Source organism: Solanum lycopersicum, chromosome 6 (assembly GCF_036512215.1).
Source record: "Solanum lycopersicum chromosome 6, SLM_r2.1".
Classification (NCBI taxonomy): Eukaryota; Viridiplantae; Streptophyta; class Magnoliopsida; order Solanales; family Solanaceae; genus Solanum; species Solanum lycopersicum.
Window position 1 is genome coordinate 45,975,501 of NC_090805.1, and position 12,016 is coordinate 45,987,516.

Below are 12,016 nucleotides of genomic sequence, written 5' to 3' on the forward strand. Positions count from 1 at the left end.
AAAAAAGGAAGGAGAAGAGAGGATAATACTTACCGGAGTTCCGCCATCTCCGTGCAGCTGCTGGCCAGATTCGCTGCTCGAGCGTTGCCATTCGAAGCGGGCTGTGCAGGGCTACTGGTCTTGTTGTCTTTGCCAGCGGGAGCTTCTGCCAACAATGGTGACCCTCGCGATCGGCTGCTGGACGAAGCAAATGTTGCTGCTCACCTAGCGCTGCTATCATTGCTATTGATTGCCTCGCTTGGCACTACTGCTTCTTTGAGAAAAAGAGAAGAAGAGGAGACAGGGAGAGGGAGAAGCACAGAGATGAGAGGAGAACAGCGAGGGGGACGCAGCCTGGCGGAAGAGAGGAGATGGAGAAGATGGAAGTTGCCGGTGGAGTTGGGAGGGGGAGAGAGAGAAAAGCGGTTGATCTGAGGGAGAAGAGAAGAGAAGGAGGGAGAATTATTTTTAGGGATTAGAGTGCTTTGGTGTTGAAGAAAGAGAATGGGAGATTTAATCCCAACCGTCGATTTAGATAGAGATGAAGGGTTAGGATTCGATCTAGGATTTATTAATTAAATAGACGGATGAGATCAAAAGATGATTTCTTGAAATAAGATGAGTTAGATACGGAATGGCTAAAATTGCAATAACATTTGGCTAGAATTGGAATGAAAGAGAGGCTATGATTGTAATAAAACTCTAATTCATGTGGCTAGAATTGGAAGAAATTGGAATAGAATAGGCTAGAATTTAAAATTTAAGGAAAGTGTAGGAATTACTATTTAATTAAAATACTACATATATTAAAATATTTTTTATGTAATTGAAAATCATTTAAATTTTAACATTTGAAATTCATTAATAATTTTAAAATATTTTAATAATATTTACGATAATTTTATAGAATAAAACATACTAAAATATATGACTTTCAAGCAAAGTCGATTAAAAATTCTAAAATTTAAAATACGTATTTAATCGAATAGTATTTCTAAAAAGTTCAAAGGTCGGTCAAAATTGGGTGTCAACAGCTGCCCCTTGGTTGATTGAGAATGAAGAATGAATTGTCAGGCAGCCAACGTTGACTTAGTAGCCGATTTTGTCCGACCGACGAGAGATGTCAGTTGGATCAATTAAAACGATATAGAGTTGAAAAAAGGTACGACCGAGACTTTGGTTTTAAGTCGCCTACATATCTCTGGTTATACGAGAATCAGGTCGTGTGTAGTTCTAGATTCAAGAGCAAATGAAACTCTTAAAAATTGAAAGAGCGCTAAGGTATTTGAAAGGCACGATATCGGCTTGAATGGATAAGAATAGAGTAACGAGAAAAGAGAGATTGAGAGGCTAAAAGAGTATGACAGAGTATCGAGAAGAGCATGATAGAGTAAGGCTATCAGCCTTTGAGCGAGGGTTCGGAGTATGAAAAACGAAGAATTGATAGGGTCATTGTTGTGATAGAGGATAGCGTGAAAATTGTAATCAAGGGCGATTGATCATATCTGCAAATTCTAGATAAAATGTTAGCTTATAAATAGATAAAGTATGACCAATAATAATAAAATATGAGTTCTAAATAGAAAAGAGGTGATAAAAAGCGTATCTGTTTGAGACGTACTGCAAACCTTGATTGTCTGTAACTTCTTGAAGGATTGAACCCATCTCTGAAGAATGACGTCAAACTCCAATAGATTTGATACTATAAAGATATAACAGTATAGACGAAAATATCTAGTTATAAGGAAAGTCTAAACGTCATTTTAAGGCAGACGAGCCTAAGTGTCGTTTTAAGGCGGACAACCTAAATATCTTATAAAGCGGACGAACATAAATGTATTATGAGGCGGACAAGCCTAGATGTCCTTTTTAAGGTGGACGACCTAAATGTCCTATAAGATGGACTAACCTAAATGTCGTTTTAATGCGGACGAGCCTAAATGTCGCATTGTAAGGCGGACGAGCCTAGATGTCGCATTGTAAGGCGGACGAGCCTAGATGTCGCATTGTAAGGCGGACGAGCCTAGATGTCGCATTGTAAGGCGGACGAGCCTAGTTGAAGACATAGAAAGTCACAGTGGCGAGTTGAATCCGAAGATATCTTCATGGTAGCCTGAATGATAGCGAAACAATAGTTCGAGTAGCCAAGAATTTGTTGTAGCCTTTGTGTGTAAGCAAAGGAACAGCCGTTCAGAAGGCGACTTTGTCTGTAATCTGCATAACTGTAACTTGTAGTAGAGTAATTAGAGCAAAATAAGCGGTGAATGTAAACATGATGCAATTTCCCATATAGACCATGAATGTTTGCCTTAAGACCATGCAAGATGATGTCTTAGGCTATGGTGTCTAGGGCCATGATACGTGAAATGTATCCTCAGATCATGAAATGTTGTCTGCAGGCCATGAAGATGACGCTTTTAGACTATGACACCTTCGGATTATGATAGGAAGAAATTAAACCCTTAGGCCATGATATGATGTCCGCAGGCCATGAGGATGATGCCTTTAGACTATGACGCCTTAGGAACATGATATGCATAAAATAATTCCTCAGGCCATGACATGAAGTCCGCAGGCTATGAAAGATGATGCCTTTGGAGGATGACGCCTTTGGGATATCAGTAATGAGTAAAGAGAGCGTATCTGTTTTTGACATCTGTTGATACTTATGACTTGATTTGATTCGGGCACATGTAAAATTCGAGCACGATGCAATCTTGAGCTTATGCAAACTTCGGGCACAATGAAGTCTCGGGCACAATGCGATAATGCATTTCTTCGGGCACATGCAATATCGAGCACAATGCAATGATGCACTTCTTCAAGCACAATATAATATCGGGCACATGCAGTATCGAGCATATGTAATGGTGCATTTCTTCGAGCACATAAAATATCGAGAGCATGCAATAATGCAATTCTTCGAGCATAAGTCAATATTGGGCATATGCGATGATGTGTTTCCTCGGGCACATGAAATATCGAGCACATGCAATGATGCATTTCTTCGGGCACATAAAATATCGAGCGCATGCAATAATGCGGTTCTTCGAGCATAAGTCAATATTGGGCATATGCGATGATGTATTTCCTCGGGCATATGATATATCGAGCACGTGCAATAATGTGTTCCTTCGGGCTCATGCGATATCAAGCACATGAAATGATGCATTTCGGCATTCTCGGGCATAACATAATGATGTAGTTCTTTGAGCATAGGGTGATATCAAGCGTAGGTGCGAAATGATGCAATATCGGGCATAACGTAATTTGTCAGCACAGTAGTTGCTTGAGGGCATACAGTAGCTTGGGCGTCCGCCTTATTGGAAGGATAGAGTGTCATATGTCGGGCTCAAATGTTGTGATGTTGATTGTTGCAGTTGCCTTTGTATATGTACCTGTATTTTCTACATTCAAAGAAAAATAGTTAGTTTAAACGGGGGAAGGTTGATCTGTATCCGTGATTTGGCGCAGCGTGCTCCTTTGGCTTGCCATCCACACCTCTTCGAGCGTCCTTTTTTTTTCATAAAAAGAAAGGGAAAAAGAGAGAAAAGATAATAATAATAAAAACAAAAACTTTCAAAGATTTTGAAATTATCATTTAATAAAAGCTGATGTCGAATCTTTGACCATGGCATAGGTTGAGACTTTACAACGTCTGACTCAAAAGTGGAGCTATCATTTAATCTTCGTTGTAAGCTGACTGCTTGTTGAGAAGAAACTTTTGGTGAAATTTTGAGTTTACTCAAAATTTCTGTCCCAGTATGAAGATGTGCCAGGAGAAGTCTTGATGGAATTTTTGAGATCCTCTCAAAAATTCTGCCCCAGTTATCAGTAGAAAAGGGGGAAATGAAAGTTTTATTTATAATAAGACCGAACCCCATAGGAGCGCCTACGTATCCCCTCTTAAATGGGAATCAGGTCTGACGTAGTTCCAAATTATAAAAGAGCATGAATCAATCTCTAGATGTAATACTTTTTCACAGAATCTGAATTGATAGGTTTTGGCCAAACTTCTCCATCCATTTCTGCAAGTATGAGGGCTCCGCCTGTCAGTACTCGAGATACTATGTATGGACCTTGCCAATTTGGTGAAAATTTACCCTTTGCCTCATCTTGATTTGGAAAAATCCGCTTCAAAACCAGTTGCCCAGGTGAGAAATGTCTGGGTTTAACCTTCTTATTGAAAGCTCTGGCCATTCTATTCTGATAGAGCTGACCATGACAAATGGCGTTAATTCTTCTTCCATCTATTAAGGCCAAATTCTCTGCCCGACCTCGTATCCAATCAGCATCACTCAACTTTGCTTCTTGGATGATCCTTAGGGAAGGTATCTCAACTTCGGCGGGTATCACAGCTTCGGTGCCGTATACTAAGAAGTAAGGTGTGGCCCCTGTGGAAGTTTTGATTGTGGTACGATACCCCAGCAATGCGAAAGGTAACTTTTCCTGCCAGTGTTTGTGATTATCGATCATCTTGCGCAATATCCTTTTGATGTTTTTGTTTGCCGCCTCAACAGCCCCATTCATCTGTGGCCTGTATGCTGTAGAGTTTCGATGACTGATCTTGAACTTCTCACACATTGATCTCATCAGGTCACTGTTTAGGTTGGTGCCGTTATCGGTGATGATTGACTCAGGAATTCCAAACCTACAAATAATGTTGTTTTTGACAAAGTCATCCACAACTTTCTTTGTCACTGATTTATGGGAGGTGGCCTCAACCCACTTGGTGAAATAGTCAATTGCAACAAGAATGAATCTGTGCCCGTTGGATGCTGTTGGCTCGATTGGACCAATGACATCCATGCCCCATGCTGCGAACGGCCAAGGTGAACTAGTGACATGGAGTTCGTTGGGAGGTACTCGAATCATATCTGCGTGAGTCTGACATTGATGGCATTTCTGGACGTAGCGAATGCAGTCTGTCTCCATAGTTAGCCAATAATATCCTGATCTCAGAATCTTCTTTGCTAATGTAAAACCGTTCATGTGAGGGCCACAGGTTCCTGCATGTATCTCTTCGACCAGCCTGCGAGCCTCTCTTGCTTCGACGCATCTTAGCAGTCCCAAATCGGGAGTTCTCTTATAGAGTATTTCCCCACTTAAGAAGAATTGGGTTGCTAACCTTCGAATTGTACGCTTTTGTACACTTGTTGCATCTTCTGTGTATTCACCACTCTTCAAATATCTTCTAATGTCATCATACCAGGGCTTTCCATCAGGCTCTTCCTCAACATGGAAACAATAAGCTGGTTGTTCATGTATATGAATGTGAATAGGATCGATGTAATTGTGATCAGGGTGTCGAATCATAGAAGACAGAGTGGCTAAGGCGTCTGCAAATTCATTTTGGACCCTTGGTACATGTCTAAATTCTGTTTTGACAAACCTTTTACATAGCCTGTGCACGCACTCCAAATATGGTAACAACTTTCGATTTTTTGTTGCCCAATCACCTCGAACCTGATGGATCAATAGGTCTGAATCCCCTATTATTATCATTTCCTGGACATCCAAGTCGATCGCCCGTCGGAGACCTAGTATGCAGGCTTCGTATTCGGCCATATTATTTGAGCAAAGGAATCTGAGTTTTGCTGATACTGGATAATGTTGCCCGGTGGGTGAGATCAAAACAGCCCCAATGCCGCATCCATTCAGATTTTTAGCTCCATCAAAAAACATTCTCCATCCATCATATTCTTCAGAAATGTCCTCTCCTACAAACGCCACCTCTTCATCTGGGAAGTAGGTCTTCAGCGGTCTGTAATCATCGTCCACGGGATTCTCTGCCATATGGTCTGCTAATGCCTGTGCTTTCACTGCTTTTTGCGTGACATACACTATGTCAAACTCACTCAACAGTATCTGCCATTTTGCCAGTTTACCTGTGGGCATAGGCTTTTGAAAGATATACTTCAAAGGATCCATCCTTGAAATCAGATAAGTGGTATGTGATGAGAGGTAATGTCGTAACTTTTGGGCAACCCATGTTAGAGCACAACAGGTACGCTCTAATAGAGAGTATCGGGCTTCGCACGATGTGAACTTCTTGCTCATATAGTATATTGCTTGCTCCTTCCTCCCTGTTTCATCGTGTTGTCCCAAGATGCAACTGAAAGCATTATCCAATACTGAAATATACAAAAGTAATGGTCTACCTGACTCTGGTGGCACCAATACAGGAGGATTGGATAGATAGTCTTTGATCTTGTCAAATGCCTGTTGACATTCACTTGTCCATTTCACTGCAGCATCCTTTTTTAACAGTTTGAAGATAGGTTCACAGATGACAGTAGACTGAGCAATGAAACGACTGATGTAGTTAAGTCGCCCCAAGAAACTCATTACCTCCTTCTTGTTCTTTGGTGGGGGAAGATCACGAATGGCTTTGATCTTTGACGGGTCCAATTCTATACCTCGACGACTGACAATGAAGCCTAAAAGCTTTCCAGCAGGCACACCGAAGACACATTTTGCCGGATTCAGTTTCAGATTGTACTTGCGTAGCCTGGCAAAGAATTTCCGTAAATCCTCCAAATGATTTAAACTTTCCTTTGATTTGATGATGACATCATCCACATAAACCTCAATTTCCTTATGGATCATGTCGTGAAACAAAGTAGTCATCGCTCTCATGTACGTAGCTCCAGCGTTCTTTAGTCCAAAAGGCATCACCTTGTAGTTATAGACGCCCCACGGCGTGATGAAAGCGGTTTTCTCAGCGTCGTCTTTGTGCATCTCGATTTGATGATAGCCGGCAAAGCAATCCACAAATGACTGAGTTTCGTGCTTAGCACAATTATCAATCAGTATGTGTATGTTTGGTAACGGAAAGTTATCTTTAGGGCTAGCTTTATTGAGATCTCGGTAATCCACGCAAACTCTGACCTTGCCGTCTTTCTTGGGCACTGGAACGACATTTGCAAGCCAAGTTGGGTATTCTGTCACTTGGAGTATCCCAACATCTAATTGCTTTGATACTTCTTTTTTGATTTTCAAACTCATCTCGGGCTTGTATTTTCTCAGCTTCTGTTTTACCGGAGGACATGCTGGATCAGTGGGTAGTCGATGGGCTACGATTGCAGTACTTAACCCTGTCATGTCTGCGTAGGACCACGCGAAAATATCCTTATTCTCTATGAGAAACTCGGTATACTCTTTCTTGTCTTCTTTTGTCATATGGATGCTTACTCGGGTTTCTTGTATCACCTCTGCATTTCCCAAATTCACCACTTCTGTCTCTACCAAATTTGGATTGGGTTTTTCCTCGAATTCCTCAACCCTTTTGATTAACTCCTCGGGAACCTCAATTTCTTCGACTTCTTCTAAGTCATTAAGGTTAAGCTGAGCAGTCTCATTGTATGCCACAATCTCAGATTCGACATTTTTATAATGAATTTTGCTGGTGAAAAAAAAATAGTAAAAATTAAATACAAGACAAAAAAAACAAAAAAAAATGGGGAAAAGAACTTTATTGATAAAGATTTGAAAATTTCATAAGTCCTCATTTGAAAGCAATACATGGACGGGAATTAAAACGTTTATTAAAAACTCCTTTATTTGAATTAAAATTTGATAGAAAAACATCTTCCAAAGCTACCCAGATGCTCGACGAGGTCTGGATGGAGTCGAGGTCCAGTTGCTGACGCTGATCTTTGCCTCTTTGCTTCCACTAGGGCCCCCTTTCTCCTCCTCGTTGATCACGACGTTGCAAACTTTCCCTTCTTCTTTGGTTAGCGATAACCCCTTCAAGTCGTCTGAGATCTCATCAATATTGTCTCCCATGAAACCTGCTGATCGAAATGATTGATACAATGGCGGTATGGGTTTCTTCAATGGATAGTAGTACCCATCTCTAGGTGGTCGCCAATCGAGCCATTCTTCGGTGGTGTATTTATAACCCAAACCAAAAGTGGTGGAATGTCGAACAGGCTGTATAGGTTCGACTATCCCTTGTAATTTAGCCCCCAAACCTTTCCCAAGCTCGAAACCGAACCAGGCCATCATATCTATGATTTTTTGGCTGAACCAAGGTTGCAACTCAATATTACCAACAAGCTCCACTGTATGGTACATTTCGCCATCCATATTCTCTCTTCCTTCAATCGTGTATACAGGATGCCCTTTTTCCCCATGGACCACAACCTCTTCATAATCCCATTCAAACTTCAGGCATTGGTGAAGAGTAGATGGAACCACTCCAGCCATATGAATCCATGGACGACCCAATAATAAGTTGTACGATGAAGGGATGTCCAAAATTTGGAAAGCTATGGGGAAAGTGACAGGACCAATGAGCATGTCCAAGGTTATCTCCCCAATAGTGCCTCTCTGAGAGCCGTCAAATGCCCTCACATTCATCTTCCATGTCTGAATTTTTGCACTATCCACACCCAGCCTCGTCAGTGTGCTCAGAGGGCAAATGTTTAAACCTGAACCTGCATCAACTAATGCTTTGTTTATCACCTTATCCTGATACTGAACCGAAATGTACAAAGCTTTATTGTGAGTTGTTCCTTCGATTGGCAGTTCATCTTTGTGAAAAGATATTTTGTAAGCCTCAAATACCTGCCCCACCATTTGGGATACCTCTCCATGAGTGATGTTGGACGGGACATAAGCTTCACCAAGGATCTTCAGAAGGGCATCTCGATGAGTTTCGAAAGATTGTAGTAACTCCAGAATTGATATTTGGGAAGGGGTTTTACTCAGCTGCTCAATGACAGAGTATTCTTTAGCTTTAACCTTTTTCCAAATACTTTGATCCTCGAGCTCTACGATTGGCGCTTTGGATTTGCTAGAGCTTCCCTGAACCAAATTTTCAGAAGTGTAAATTCTTCCAGATCTGGTGACCCCTGTTGCAACATCTGTCTCTTCCACATTTGTTTCTCTTTTGTTGTAATCCCAAGGTACAGCATGTGTGTCACATTGTGTTGGGGAGGATGCCTTATAGACAGCGAATGGTGGTCTGGGTGCAGCAACTTCTACTTCAAATGGGGCGAGTCCTTGCACTATTAGTGGTGCCTGGGCAGTGGTAGGCATGGCTTCCTCTGTTTCGACGGCCCAGATAGATTCTTCCCAATCCCAGACATCACCAGCTTCCACCATGTTGACTTGATGGTTAGGGAGAGGATTATTCGCAACATTCGGTGTAGGATCCTTCAGTTGGATGGTCTTTGTATCAATCAGCATTTGAACCTTATCCTTAAGGGCTCTGCAAACTTCGGTGGTGTGGCCCTTCATCCCAGAATGGTAGGCGCAGACCTTGTTAGGGTCGTACCATTTCGCGCGAACGTCCACAGGTAATGCAGGAATTGGAGAGACGTACCCAGCTTGTTTCAGTCTCTCATAAAGTTGTGCTATGGGTTCAGCCAAAGGGGTATAGGTTTTTGTAGGTCTTCTTTCATAGGAAGGTCTGTTTCGGTAATTTGGTGTTTGAGTGGGTGGTGGAGTTTGGAAGTGTGTTGGTTGAACATTATAGACAGGATATGAGGCATGCAAATATTGAGGAGGAGCATTTTGGTAATATATTGGCATGGGTTGGGGAGATATAGGGGGTGGAGCTGAGGGATGTTGAGGGTATGGGGTGTGAGGGTATGGGGATGGTGGTGGGTTTGTTGTCTTGTGCCTCAAAGGGGTCCTAGTTCCATGAACCATCATTACAGAACCTGTTTTCTTTCGACTCTCTGTCATTCCACCAGATTGCAGAGCCTTGTTGGTTGCTTGTAAAGCCTCCAAGTTGATGATAGTCCCATTCTTTATGCCTTCTTCAATTCTTTCGCCTAGTTTGATGATTTCAGCGAAACTCTTTTCAGCCACCAGCATCATTCGGTCATAGTATTGTGGTTCTTGGGCACGGATGAAATAGTCTTTCATTTGAGATTCTTCCATAGGGGGTCTGGCCCTAGCCGCCTCAGACCTCCATCTTATGGCATATTCTCTGAAGGATTCACTTGGTTTCTTCTTTAGGTTCTGAATGTAAAACCAATCAGGCGCATTTTCAATATTGAAACCAAACCTATTCATGAAGTCAGTTGCCATATCAACCCATTTTATCCATTTCCGCGAGTCTTGCTCAATGTACCATGATAGGGCCTCCCCAGTAAGACTTCTCATGAACAACTTCATGAGTATCCTCTCATCTCTCCCCACCCCTACAAGTTTGTCGCAATACATTCGTAGGTGGGCTTTGGGATCCCCAATGCCATTGAACGTCTCAAACTTCGGAAGCTTGTATCCTTCGGGCAGTTCCACATCAGGATGCATGCACAGATCTTCATAGCGCAATCCTCCCAACCTTTTGTTTCCTTCCACGTGTTGTACCCTGTTGGTCAAGTTGTCTAATCTCTCAGTCAGGGTTTTTATTAAGATGTCTTTCTGATGGGACTCTGACTCATGGAGGTCATGAGTCAGAGGGGCAGTTTCAACGTATATGGGATTGGGATTGTTGTTCCCAAAAGTATGTGGGATATTTGTGTTTGGGGTTGTTTCTGGGACAGTTGGTTTGGTATGTTGGTAATAGTGGTGAAATGGAAATTGGGTATTTTGGGCGTGGGGTGGTGGAAAGGCATTTGGACGAATGGGTTCAGGTGGGGATATATGGATTGGAGGATTGTCTGGCGTGGCTGTTTGATTAGGAGGATTATCTATGTTTTCTCCAAATTGGGTTCCAAGAGAGATAGACAACTTGGCCAAATCACGCATGTTGGCTACCTCTTCTTCCAATTGCGAAATCTTGCGCTCGAGTCTTAGGATAAGATTATTATGAAGTTGTCCTCCCTCAGAAGCTTCTACCCTTTCAGTGGTGCTGTTGTCGTCAACCATTTTTCCTTTGTCTTTTGAGCTTGCTCTTTGAGAAGAAGGAGAAGGGGGGGTCCCTTTTGATCGTGTATGTGCCAGGATGAAGGACAGATCAACCTTAGGAAATGGGAAAACAATAGAATCAAAAGAAAAGAGTTAGGGGTTAAGATAATATCACAATATCAACACGTTGTTTTGAAATAAACGCCCTAAATGCAAGGAACCTCGTTGAGCCAGAGGTAGGCCTAAGCGACACATAAGTGATGCATAATAATTAATTCAAGCCTTATTTGCCAATTTGGAGTTTAGAGTTAGATAGTAGAACAACTTTCAATTATTGAAATAATTTTTGTTTATTACATCAATCTAAAGATAACTAAGGGGCTAGGGATAACATATGGGGAGTAAAGAGAAATAAATAATAAAAGCTTTAATCATGTTGCTCTCCAATGTTAGGCACAATCTGCTTCTTCATTTCTAGGGTAATGTCATAATCAGTGTTGAGAAGGTTGCGAGCCCATCTTCTCTCTTTTTCATCGCCAAAACCAGGAAGGCCTCCTTCGCTTAAATCTCTATGCTCTGCATCTTCTAAAAGCCATACATAATATTCAGGTGTGCAGAAGGGTCGGTGCTCTTGAACATCGATAGTTATCACATTCTTCCATCTTCGCAGTATGGTGTTCACTTGCGGTAATTCTGACCCAAAGTCATATCCATAGTGGCTCATGTGGGATCGTAGAGGTATCATTTGGATCTGTCCGAATTGTCGAAGGACTCGAAGTGGTGCGTAAGGTTGCACACCGTTCAAACCGATAAGCTCAATGAAGTAAAGTTCATTTCCTCTTATGATGGCACGTCGTGGCTTCAACCAATAATACTTCCATTGGATTTCAACGGCTGACCGCTCCTTTAGGTATGTGAACCAGTCCTCTGTTCCCACAGGGGAGATAAAATGTTTCATCCTTAGGGGATGGTTGATAATTTTGTTCCCCATAGTCCCTCTGACGATGTCTACTTTATTAGCTCTTTGGTAGAAATGTTCGACGGCCCAAAGTTGCAGCAGAAAGTTGCACCCTTCAAAGTATCTTTTGCCTTTGGTGCATGCAGTCAAAGCTCTTAGAATTTCTGCGAGTATCATAGGGACCAAGGTTTTCCCACCTCGAGCCAACATACGAACCACATAACATAAGCCGGTGTGGATCTTTCCTCCTTCTCTAGGAAAAACCAATGAGCC

The 12,016-nt window shown here is 42.0% G+C and overlaps 1 protein-coding gene across 1 annotated transcript; it reads right to left on the bottom strand.

Annotated features, from left to right (window-relative positions):
* Positions 1-3,942: 3,942 nt before the first annotated feature.
* Positions 3,943-10,806, bottom strand: LOC138349407 (uncharacterized). Its single transcript, XM_069299746.1, has 2 exons — positions 7,583-10,806; positions 3,943-7,384 (listed from the first exon to the last, which is right to left on the bottom strand). Exons 1-2 carry the CDS (start codon positions 10,804-10,806, stop codon positions 3,943-3,945), a joined length of 6,666 nt encoding a protein of 2,221 aa, XP_069155847.1.
* Positions 10,807-12,016: the final 1,210 nt, after the last annotated feature.